The following is a 13,089-nucleotide window of genomic DNA, read 5'->3' on the forward strand; positions in this document are numbered from 1 at the left end:
AATGAGGTAAAGATAGTAGAAAAGAAACAGAAAAGATTGACATTTTAAAAATAATAGTTTTCCATATTCCAGGAATAATCAACAAGAAAATATAATGGAAAAAAAGAGCTTCATTGTAGCAGTCACAAAAATACTATAAAGCAAGCTGGAATAAAGCTACAAAAACCCTTCAAGTAACATGTGATTGAATTTATTGCATGCCATATTGAAGGCAATTTGATGGGTATGGAAATTTTCTCAACAGGAATCTGTAACAATGTTTGAAGTTTAATCCAATTATAAGAAATTGCTAACAAGAATCTGTAACTTGATTGGGAGTGATTAAAAATTCATATAAAACAAGTGAGAATTTTTAAAAATCTCAAAAAGAAGAGTGGCCAAGTGGGAGGGGGCAGGAGACTTGCATCCCCTGAGTTAAATAGCACTGCCCTGCCAGAGCATCTAAGCACTTCAACTGAGCAGAGAGCGACCCAGAGGCATGCCAAAGGTTAGCTTCTTAAATCCATAGGAGAAAAGGAATGTACAATACTTAAAAAAGGTTTTTTAAAATGAGGCAATTTTCCAAATAAATCTAAGTGTTAAAAGAGGAAAACATGAAGTTATCAGCGAATGAGAACTTCTATACATAAAATCAAAGAAATTTTAAAAATGGCAAACTTGACTACTTGCCAAAAAAGTAAAGCTTTTAAAATGTCAACATACATCAAAAGCGAAAAAAAGAAAAAAAAAAGCCAGCAAAATACACATTTTGCAAACTAACTCTATCATAGACCTTGAATTGCTAGTGAAAATTTCTCTCAGAATCTGGTCCCAACTTCGTTTGGAGGTGGTGGGTGGTCTAAATTCGCCTTCTGCTATGTATTCTAGTAAAATAAGGAGAGATGCCGACAGTAATTATTCGATAAAATTTCATTTTTTAACTTGGAACTTAACTTGATACTTCCAAAAACACTAAATTAAAAGACTCTCAAAATTGCATTTACCAAGGGTGACTCACAAGGACCTTTTTACTTATGGAAAACGTTGCAGCTTAACTAGAAAACGCAGAGGTAGGGGTGTGTTGTGTGTGTGTGTGTGTGTATAGAGATACTAGTCTAACAAGCTGTAATAGAATAAGACTCCTCAGCAATCACAACTAAAACGTTTCCCAGTCAGACTATTTCAGAATTGGAAGAAGACAATCTAGTTCCTTACAGACAAGGAAGCTAAAACCCATCATTATAAATGATCTGGAGAACACATGTATAGAAACATGATTAAGTAGAAGATGACCGTAAAACTCTTACAGGAAAGAGTAAGAAACAGTACAGGTGGAGCAAAGGGCACAGTAGAGTTTTGCTGAGTGTATGCAAAATACAAAAGTTTATACAATGCACTGCTGAGGCAACTAAGATTTGGGTGACTGTACTTCACTGAGAAACAGCTGAAGTCCAAAATGTCACCAGCATCCTGCTCTCGCACACAATTACCTCGATAGTGGAGCAGCGCGAGCACCACCCCTGAGGAAGGATGCAAGAGTGCACCACACAGCACCTGCCCCGGACCACCAGCGAGCACGTGTGGGGCAGGACAAAGACCGCGGATAAGTCAAGTGATTTATTCAGGATGAAGTTAGAGCCAGGAAAATTCATATATTTTTCTTATTAAATTTTTAGCATATTTAGGTAAATATGTGCTTTCTGCCTTGAAGACTTTCAATCTCTCCAGAAAGGAAAGACCTTAAGAAATAAATAATACTTGAAGTTTTACAATATTTCCAGAAAGTATGAAATGGTATCATTGGAAATACAAGAATCTTAGATGTATAATTTCGAACATCACTTACATGAGAAAGTACAAAATGTTTCTTTCAGTCATTCTAGTCCAGGGTTTGGCAAACTTCTGTAAAAGTCCAATCAGTAAATATTTTAAGTTTTGCCAGCCAGGTGTTCCCTGTGGCAACTACTCTGCCAATGAATACTCTGTCACTGTAGCTTGAAAGCAGTCAGACAACAGGCAAAGAACTGGGAGTGGAGACCAACAGGCTACAGGCCAACCTCTGTTCTAGATTACAGACAATGGTGATACCACAACTAAATGCAACACGTGGACCATGACTGGGCTCTGGTTTGAGAACTGGGGTGGGGAAGTAGGGGACAGCTAAAGGGTGTTCTGGGGCTGGGGCTCTAGACCGGAGGCGAGTGCCTCAGCCAGGTCGATGGTGGCAGCAGTGCAGACGAGAGAGAAAAGCTGAGACATTTGGAGTTACAATCAGCAGGGCATGGCAAACCCATGACCTTAAGAAGGAAGAGGGGAGTCAAGCATGGTTTTAAGATTTCTACATGGGTGATTGGATGAATGGGGATGCCAAACTTTTGAGCAATGGCATCAGGAGGAGAAACTGGCATGTGCTAAGATAATGAGTTCAGTTTTGGACAAGTTGAGCATGAGGGGCCTCAAATCAGCTGAAGACATCCAGACTGGAACACGTGAACCTAAAAATGGGAGTGATCTGAAACAAAGCTACTGGAAGGAATAAAACCTGAAAACTGGTCAATGAAAAATGAAAGGGCTTTAAGGAGAAAGTGATCAACAATAAAATATGTAAATAACTATTAAAAGTCTGTTTTTTACACATTTAAAAGTAAAATCAAGCCTGTACTTGATATTCACAGATCAGTGAGTGACCTTGGAAAGAGCTATGTTATTAGTCAAGTGAGTAGAGTCAGATTACAAAGGACTGAAGTAGATTGCAAGTACAGGCTACTCCTTCAAGAACTCTGAGACAAAGTGGAGGAAAGAAATTCTAGAATGGTCTCAAGAGAATGGGAGTTTAAAGGAACTTATTTTAAAGAGTGATAGAGACTTGAGTATGTTCATAGACCAAGGGGAAGGTACAAGTTGGGCGAGAAATGGAAGTTACAGGACAGCAAGGATATGTACCACATTCATTGAAAAGACAGTGAGCCTGGCCGGTGTGCTCAATGGTTGAGTGCTGGCCTATGAACCAGGAGGTCATGGTTCGATTCCCAGACATGGCACATGCCTGGGTTGCATACTCGATCTCCAGTAGGGGGGGTGCAGGAGGCAGCCAATTGATGATTTGCTCTCATCATTAATGTTTCTAACTCCCTCTCCCTTCTTCTCTCTGAAGTCAATAAAAACATAAAAAAGAAAAGACAGTGAAGAGCACAGGTGGATGAACAGTGTTTTAATCTTTAAACATCACTGGAAATTTTAATGTTAACATTTTTTCATTAATATTTCCCCCAAGTCTTGGTGTTTCACCATTATAGCTCAATGTCCCTGAGCTCCTTTAAAAAAAAGTTCTAAAGCAAGAAAGGGCACAAAGAGTCCTATACAAACACCTGCATGCCGCTCACCTTAAGAAATATACTACTCGCTTTAGTATGAAACCGCTGTGTAACCCTTCTGATTACTAGTATATCTCCTTCCTTTCCCACTGCATAACCAAGTGGTAACTTCTCAAAATGCTATTTTAATTCATCACTAACCAATACATTATGTTGTTTTGTGTGTTTTATATTTTATATAAGTGATACCATACTGTGAACAAACAGAAAGACATTCTTGGGACAACCAGTAGAAATGTGAGTGTCCCCCTTTTGCTTAAGGGTGATCATAGTACCACGGCTGTATAGGAGACTGTCCTTATTCTTAGGAAAATTACCTGTGGAAGTACTTAAGATGAAGAGAAATGAATGTTTGAGCACACATGTATGTCTATATGATGGGGGGAGGGTGTGCATAGGTCAAGTAGTAACAACTGACAGATTTGGGTGGATGGCATACAGAGGTTCACTGTTCTATTCGTTCAATGTCTCTGTATTTATCATGTAAGCTCGACGATAAAATGTGGGTTGGGAGCCCTTTGGCCCATAGGAACAATACTGCAGCCAGCCTGTTAAGCATTGGTCCTCCACAAATTCCAGTGTCATTTGGGCAGTAGCAGGGCCTGATGCCTCATGGCTCTAAGGAATCAACTGCAAAAGGTCTCAGAGCATCAACTGAAACCGCCACTAAGTATTTAAGCTCAGCTTGCAGAGTTGTTTGGTTTGACTAGCACAGGGTTCTAAGAAACGTGACATGAGAATGTAAAGATATTTCAGGCAGGGTACAAAAATCAGTACATTTACCCCTGGTCCCATCACTCCCTTTCACCTTTTACATCACTTACCTGCCAGCTCGTGAAGGCATTTTAGTTTGCGACCTCTGATTTATAAAGTACCCAATCTCATATAGGCACTGTTCCTACTCCCAGACTGCACTGAATAAATGAGAACTGCATTACATGAGGAAAAGGGAAACACATCCAGCATTGCACAAATCTCTGACTACATTTCTATGTATGTACTGAATGTAGTTATTTAAATGTCAATCCTACTCCATTAACTATCTCTATTCAGCAAACAAAAAGCCAAATGTAAATACAAATAGACAAAAATGAAAACAGATCGACCCCCACAATTCTGAACTGCAGATAGTTCGCAACACAGAATGCCTGTTTCTGGGCCACTGCTTGTGCTGTGCTGCTGTCCACAACACTGCTCCTCACAACCACCAGGCTAAATTAAGGGTTGGTCACTATATTGTTATATTAACCTTTCAGGAGCTGGGACAAAGTTAACTGTTTAAGAAGTCTTCCCTGATTCACAGATACCCAGTGGTCTATTCTGTGGCTAAAGTTTCTACAACCATTCCTAGTAGCACCACAAAGAAATTTTAATGTAAATGTGTGACATCTGCTGGTAGGTGGGAATTCACAAATGTTTACAGAGACAAAAGCACAAATCTGGCTCTCCTGCAGAATGCTTGTCCTCAACATCTGCACTCTAGTTGTTGGGACTAACTCAGGCTGCAGTCAGGCAGCTGCACCCTCCTCACTCCATCCACCCTGCACATGAATGCTGTTCGCGCTTGTCAAGTCCTTTTGGAACAGGTGGGACACTTTTGCTTCTCAGACTCTTTTGAAGACATCTTCCTATGCCCACATCTTAGGCCTTCTTGTCATCTGAATGTGCATCGGTAACGCTTTTGGATTTTTTGAACCATATCCCTTTTTGAGAAACAAGACTCTTACACTCCAGTTGTTTACATTTCAAAAACAGCTTTGTTCTTTCATTTCCCAAACTGAAAAATAATATATTCAACATATATCATTTTCTCAACTTACCACCCACTTCCCTGTTTAATTACCATACCACCATTGCTTAGCTTGCAGTAGGTACTCAAGTATCTATAGTATAATAACTTCTCTTAAGGTTTTAACTGCATTTCTTATTATGCTGATGACTCAATACATCTGCTTCCAATCTGACTTCCCAGATGAACTTGAAACCAACTTATCAATTGTTTAGCATCAGGACTGTGTCTAAAGCAGACTCTTCTTCTGAAAAGTGGAGGTCCTCTGTACAACTTTTGGGGGAGAGAATTCATCCAGTGCCAAATGTTCGGCACTAAGCTATTTGCTTTAACATGTCGCTTAATTCAATCCTCAGAGCAATCTTACAGGTTGGATAGTGCTGCCTACACTGACAGAATAGGAAAGAGGCTCAAGTGAGCTGAGTGATCTAGCCAAGCTCACATGGTAATAACTGTCTGGAGGGGAGGGAGTATTAACTCAGGATGATAATTCAAGTTTTATCCTTTCCAATAACAATGTGCTGTTCTAATTACCTACGCTAGAAAAATTGCACTTTTGTCCTCTTCCTCCTTACCCATCACAGCCAGTATGTTGCCAAAGCACAGCATGGTTGTTATGAGCACAGCTTTGGAGTCAGACAGACATTGCTGAGTCCAGGCCCTGCTACTTATTAGCTGTGAAATACCGTAATACGTAGAGCAGCTCCTGCTCCATAGACAGAGCATAGAAAGGGACAGTGACATCTGCCTGGGACAGTAGAAAGGGCTGCTTGGGTGAGACTCACATACATGGAGCATGTAGGTGGAGCTAGGATACGAAAACCAGGTCTATTTGGCTCCAGAGACTTGATTCATTGCCAGTATGCTAGTGTTGCCATGTGTGGGAACCTTGATTCTCAATTCTCTATCTGGCCTGTGATAGAAGCTTCAAAATATTTTGAAAAGGGAATGGACAAAGCAACCAACCCTTAGAACCTATTAGAACAACATGCTGTAACACACGGGGCTTTGAGAAAATTGTAACCACATACTAGATGTACTTTCTGCCTCACAATCATTACTGAGCTGAGAAAAGCCACTCTGAGGCAACAACTGAATGCATGTGCTGCTTGAATATGACTTTCATGAGTGGTAGCCTTTTAATGGCACATGGGTTACTGAGTGATCTAGGCAAGTTATTTCATGGCTTGGTGCCTCAGTTTCCTCTAACGAAAAGTGGAGAGAAGAACAGCTTACACCTTACAGGGTTGCTGAGGATTAAATGCAGTAATATGTCTAACTGCTTAGAATATAACTTGAGGGGAGTATTCAATTTTAGTTACAGTGGCATGATTAATTTTAACTCTAAGCTGCTTATTAAAATAGGTGGAACCTGGAGGGAGAATGATTAAAAGGATTTTTAAAGTAGGATGGGCAGTGACCTTACAGGCAACATTTCAAGACTCCCTATTCATAACTCCCTGTACAGATCGTTATTTTGCTACCCAGATACTAATGAATACAAATACATTACCCCAAAGCCATGAATTCATAAACCTGCTACACCGCTAGTGATGACAGCTGAAGTCTCGTAAGAAGCACCTTCTCTCACCTGACTGGGTTTTGCTGCTCTGCACCTCTCCGTTATTTTGTGGCTGTTGGTTTGTTAAAGCACTGCTTTCTGACTGGCTGCTTAACACTTTAACAGCAGATCCCAGGTTTGCTGCTATGACAGGAAAATGCTGACCCCTCTTTAGAAGCTGCTTATGTTCCTGGTGGCGGAATCGTGGTGGTACTTCACGAGGATACCGAGGCAAGGCCTGTGGTGGCTGCGGCTGCTGTGGCTGTGGCTGCTGTGGCTGCTGCTGTGGCGGCTGCGGCTGCTGCTGACTGTTGGCTGTGGTTCGTTTGGCATTATTATTAGTGCTGGTTGCTGTGGAAGTGCCGTTATTAGAGTTGGCAGGCTGAGGCTGGCTTACACTGGGCTTTATCTGTTCTGGCACTGATCCCGACAAAAGAAAAGGGGTGGAAAAGATTAGCCAGTAAAGTGTACCTCCATAGTTAGCCATCTAAGTAAAAAGGCACTAAGAAAAACAATCCTAAAGGAATGAAACTTTAAATGTGTGGGGACATCCTCATTCACGGGCTCCTTTTCCTAGGAGCGATCACTACCAGCAGTCATTTTGCCTTCTGCTAATTCCCTATCCAGCGAGGTCATGGAGATCACTGCCACTCCTGGGTCCATGACAGCTTGTGCTTACGATCCCTAGTCCATCTTATTCTCTGACTGGAGAACAAGCACTGATTATACAACTATGGAACTCACAGTAAAGTTTGGTAACCCTAAAAGAATCCTCGATTCCCTGGTAACTGTTCTTAACCTGCTTCATGTTTAATGTATTTGGCCTCTATTTTTCATCTTTGGAAGACAACACAACACAAGAACAAGAGTAGAAAACAATCTGTCGCCCTGGCCGGTGTGTCTAAGTGGGTAGAGCATCAGCCTGATCACTGAAGGGTTGTGGGTTCAATCCCCAGTCAAGGGCATATACCTGGGTTGCAGGTTTGGTTCCCTGCTAGGACACGTGCAGGAGGCAACCAACTGATGTGTCATTCTCACATAGATGTTCCTCTCTCCCTCCCTCCCCTCCCCTCCCATCTATCTCTTAAACCAACGGGGAAAAATATCCTCAGGTGAGGCTTGAAAATGGAAGGAAGGAAGGAAGGAAGGATGGAAGGAAGGAAGGAAGGCAGGCAGGGAGGGAGGGAGGGAGGGAGGGAGGGAGGGAGGAAGGAAGGAAGGAAGGAAGGAAATAATCTGTCTGTTTCTTTACAAAAAGGCAAAGTTAATGTTTTTGTGTTAAAATGTAAAGTCTGCATCATACTGAGAACAGGGAAGTAAAGAGAAAGATAACAGGATGAAATCTATGAGACTAAGCAAAACTGGAGAAATAAATCTCAGAAGCAGCCATTTGTCTACTGAATGAACAATCAGAAACTACAGACTGTGAATTTTTGAACTCCTAGAAGAGATTAAATAAGTAAACAAACGGACAGAAATGCCTTAAACCAGTTAAGGTATGTCCAATCTCTAGAACTACATGGAGACAGCACGGTACAGGAACTTCTGGACGAGACGGACCAGGTTTCCGGCCCAGGTGGCCTTCCCTAAGCTCTGTGCCTTTGGGCGAGGTGCAGGAAGCTAACTGAGCTCATGGCTTGGGGATAAAACTGTGCAGGGCTGTCCTTAGGTTACATATGTGGATTGTTCACAGGGCACCAAACACAAGGCTATATATAAACAGTGGCACAATACCACCTTCAACTTCTGTAGCAGCTTAATGTTTCTATGAGATTCTGATGCATCTTTACAAATGCCATTGTCACATAAATAAAGTGAAATGTCTCCACATGAGTTGTGAGGCCACAGAAAACTGTTCAAGGGTTAAAACCTCCAGGCCTGAAATTAAAACAGCCAAGACTCACTAGCTGGGTTATACCTGTCTTTCTCCTTGTGTATATAGTACAGTCTTGTTCTAGTATCCAGCATAATGTAAACACTCAGTAAACAGAAGCTATTACTGTGGCCCAAATAAAACAAGTGTTTATTCAAATGCCAACGGTGCGTATGATGCTGTGATAAAGTGTTGGTCACCTGTGTTGTTTCCAATAGTCACCAAATTTCCACTTACACACCCTCAGTTCTACAGCCTCCTCTCATTTAACAATCTAGCCCCACTAGTGTTTCCTTTCTCTGAAAAACTGATGGATTTAGATTATATCACTAATAGTTTTATAAAAATATGTTTTTATTGATTTTTAGAGAGAGAGTAAGGGAGAGGGATAGAAAAATAGACACATCAATGAGAGAGGAACATCACTGATCCGCTGCCTCCTGCAAGTCCCCTTTCAGGGATCAAGCCCACAAGGCTGGGCAGGTACCCCGACCGGGAATTAAACAGGTGATCTCTTGGTTCCTGGGTAGACGCTCAACCACTGAGCAACACTGGCTGGGCAACACTTTTTAAAAAATATATATATTTTATTGATTTTTTACAGAAAGGAAGGGAGAGGCATAGAGAGTCAGAAACATGGATGAGAGAGAAACATCAATGAGTCGCCTCCTGCACACCCCCTACTGGGGATGTGCCTGCAACCAAGGTACATGCCCTTGACCAGAATGGAACCCGGGACCCTTCAGTCCGCAGGCCGACGCTCTATCCACTGAGCCAAACCAGTCAGGGCAACACTTTTTTTTTTTAATTCCTCACCTGAGCATATTTTTCCCACTGATTTTCAAACAGAGTGGAAGGGTGGAAGGAAGGATGGGGGGAGAAAAGAGAGAGTGAGAAACATCAATGTGAGAGAAACACATCAACTGGTTGCCTCCCACATGTGCCCAACCGGAGTTGGGTATCAAAACCATAAGTGAGGTACGTGTCCTTGACTGGGAATTGAACACACAACAATTTGGTCTGTGAGCTGACACTCTAACCACTGAACCAAACCAGCCAGAGCAATACTAATAATTTTTTAAAAATATATTTTATCGATTTTTTACAGAGAGGAAGGGAGTGGGATAGAGAGTTAGAAACACTGATGAGAGAGAAACATTGATCAGCTGCCTCCTGCACAACCCCCACTGGGGATGTGCCTGCAACCAAGGTACATGCCCTTGACCGGGATCAAACCTGGGACCTTTCAGTCCGCAGGCCGACGCTCTATCCACTGAGCCAAACTAATAATTTTTAACATATGATTTTGGCCTCTTATTTTAAAAATATATTTATTGATGTCAGAGAGGAAGGAAGAGGGAGATAGAGATAGAAGCATCAATGATAAGAGAGAATCACTGATCAGCTGCATCCTGCATGCCCCACACTGGGGATCGAGCCTGCAACCATGACATGTGCCCCAATAGGGAATCGAACCATGACCTCCTGGTTCGTAGGTCACTGAGCCACACCAGCCAGGCTCCTTTCCATTTTTTTAAAGGCAACTGAAAAGCCTCTTATTAATAATCATTTGGGCCAAGTACATTCTAGGTCTAATTGCTTTATGTATGAAATTTTTGTCTCCCAAACAATTTAATGCTCCCAGAATGTAGCAATAATGTATATTCCTTTGTCATGAAAAATATAAGCCATTGGATATTCTAACGTACCTCTGAAACAACAAAAAAGTATATGTAATTATAAAATCATAAGAAAAAGAAAACTTTAACCCAGCTTTTACATACTTAGTCCTGGGACTCAGAGTGGTATTTGGCACATGAATATACCTGCAAGTGGTACAGCTACCCTCTACTAAAAAACAGGCTTGCCTGCTACTTTATTAAGAGGAAATGATGGTGACAGCAATTTAATACCCAAACAAGATGATATTTGTGTGAGAGAGCAATAGGGAAATGTTCTTTAATGCAGCCAAGGAATCAGAAGATAACCTACATAAGACACTGAAGGGCCCACATGAAGACATGTATGAGAACCCTGACACTACCTCAAAAGTGACTGGGACTTCGGAAGCAGGATGTACATGCCACCCAGCAACTCCACTCCTACGTCAAACAATTGCTGTTCTTATCAGTCAAGTGCCACAAGGAAACTACGGCTGAGATAGGTACTCAGTTCTGGGGCTAGAAATAAGTAAAAACATTAAGACAAAAAAATAATGCAGAAAAAAAATAAAAACATTTAAGACAATGCAATTATTAATTACAAAATAAAACTAAATAACCTGAAGTTAAATCTCAAGTGTAAACATGAGATGTAGTAGTAAAGAGCAAAGGAGAAACTAACAGTGTATGTAGGTGGAGTGGAGGGCAAAGTTGCTGGGTAATAACTATAAATAAATACTATAAAATTTATTTACAATACTGGCTATTTTGCATGTGTAGTTAAAACTTAGGATAATTATATCAGTAAACATGCAAACCATTGGAAGAAGAAAAAAACGAAAAAAGAAAACTTGATCCATTAAACAGATGCAGAAAGTTCAACAAAAAGAACTATCCCAATATTGTCGTTAATAAATGTGCATGTGTTAAATTCACTTGTTAATTAAAGCTCTTAAACAGGAGTTAAGAAAATAAAAATCAAACTTAAGGAATATACTTTGCAAAAATTGCTCCTGAGCCCTAGCCGGTTTCACTCAGTGGACAGAGCGTCAGCCTGCGGACTGAAGGGTCCCAGGTTTGATTCAAGTCAAGGGCACATGCCTGGGTTTCGGGCTTGATCCCCAATAGGGGGTGTGCAGAAGGCAGCCAATCAATGATTCTCTCTTATCATTGATGTTTCTATCTCTTTCTCCCTCTTCTTTCTTCTCTGAAATCAATAAAAATATGTTTTAAAAAAATTGCTCCTGAAACAAAACAATGCAGAGAAATTGGGAGTTGAGGGGTAGAGATAGGGATGTAGAAACAGATACTACCAAGAAATGCTAACAAAATTTAAAGAAAGCAGCAGTAATATCAGATTTTTTAAATTCAAGGAGAAAAGCATTATAAAGGATAAGAGATATTCTGTAGTTATTAAAAGACCAATTGAAAAGATATAAATAGCTAAGTACTTTTATATATCAAACCTTAGTCTCAAAATATGTAAAACCAAATGGAGACAGAGAAAAACTGAATAAAAGCAAAACAATATACTTTGAAAACAGATAACACCTTTTTGATAAATACCCAAGAAACAGTAATAAAAAGTACACACACTTTCTAAAGAAAACATCAACAAACTGCAAAAATTAGAAGACAGATATTTCTGAATTACAATGCAATCACAGTAGAAACAATAAAACTAGCAAATAAAATTGCCTTAAATAAATTTTGAGTTAAGTAATAAGTACCAAAACTGCAGGGTTATTGAGAAAATAACAGCAAAAACAACATACATAATAAATTTTAAGATATGACTAAACCAGTGCTCAAAGAAAAATTCATAGCCTTAATTATTTTCAACAAACAAGAATGAATATAATGCATCCAACTCAAATTAAAAGTAAATCAAAGGAAGCAGAAAGGAATTAGTAAAGATAAAATAGAAATGGATGACTTTAAAAGTGAACCAATAAATCCAAGGCATGGTTCTATGGAAGAATAAACTACTAGTTAACCTGATTTTTAAAAATTTAAAATAGAAAATATTTTCTAAAATTAAAATATTTCTTTAAGCTCAACTCTATAAATAATTTGAAAAGCTCGAGAAGGGAAGCATTTAACACTGATCTCAGAAGAAGGAGGAAAATGCACTGATTAATTAGCATAGGAGAAAGTTATAAAATCACCAATCAGTATCAGATGGTTTCAATGATCAATATAACTATGCATTCCTTTTTCTCACTAGCATACTTTTAAGAAACAGCATAAGATGGAACATAAACATAACAGAGTTACCAATAAGTCAGACAAAACTGTAGTACTCACAAACAATGGGGGGGGGGGGGGGGGGAGCAACACAGATAGAAACAGTACTTGGAATAAAAAAAAAAAAGACAATTTCAAATTCAGAGATTCTATCTAGAAAGTACCCAAGAAACAGTCATAAGAAGTTCACACACACACACACACACACACACACACTCTCTCTCTCTCTCTCTCTCTAAAAAGAACACATCAACAAATTGTAAAAAGTAGAAGACAGATATTTCTGAATTTATTGAGTCTATGCCAATAAAACAGAAAGTACTGGTTCAAAAGACTGGCTGGATTCAAATTATGGCTCTGCAACTTACTAGCTGCATGACCGTGATATGACTAAACCACTTAATTTGAGACTAAGGTTTGATATATAAAAGTACTTAGCTATTTACATGGGCAAGGTACTTAAACCACTCTATCTCTGCTTCCTCATCTGTTAAAACGGGAGTATTAATACCTACAAAATGTATGGTTGTTGTGAGGCTTTAAAAAGATAATAGGTATAAACCATAATAGGTAAGAATGGTACTAGCACATGGTTAGAACTCACT

At 39.8% G+C, this 13,089-nt stretch overlaps 1 protein-coding gene across 6 annotated transcripts in view; it reads right to left on the reverse strand.

Moving 5' to 3' along the window:
• TNRC6A (trinucleotide repeat containing adaptor 6A) overlaps positions 1 to 13,089 on the reverse strand; it is an 85,376-nt gene that overhangs the window by 31,821 nt on the left and 40,466 nt on the right. For 5 of the 6 annotated variants that reach the window (XM_070413654.1, XM_070413651.1, XM_070413653.1 and 2 more), the window contains exon 5: positions 6,734 to 7,123. The exons of the other annotated variant lie outside the window; for it this stretch is intronic. In XM_070413654.1, the coding sequence (XP_070269755.1) occupies positions 6,734 to 7,123 (390 nt within the window). The remainder of the gene's footprint in view (positions 1 to 6,733; positions 7,124 to 13,089) is intronic. 6 annotated transcript variants of the gene reach the window in all.

Source organism: Myotis yumanensis, unplaced genomic scaffold (assembly GCF_028538775.1).
Source record: "Myotis yumanensis isolate MYYU_CA2020_CCGP unplaced genomic scaffold, mMyoYum1.0.hap1 SCAF_4, whole genome shotgun sequence".
Lineage (NCBI taxonomy): Eukaryota > Metazoa > Chordata > Mammalia > Chiroptera > Vespertilionidae > Myotis > Myotis yumanensis.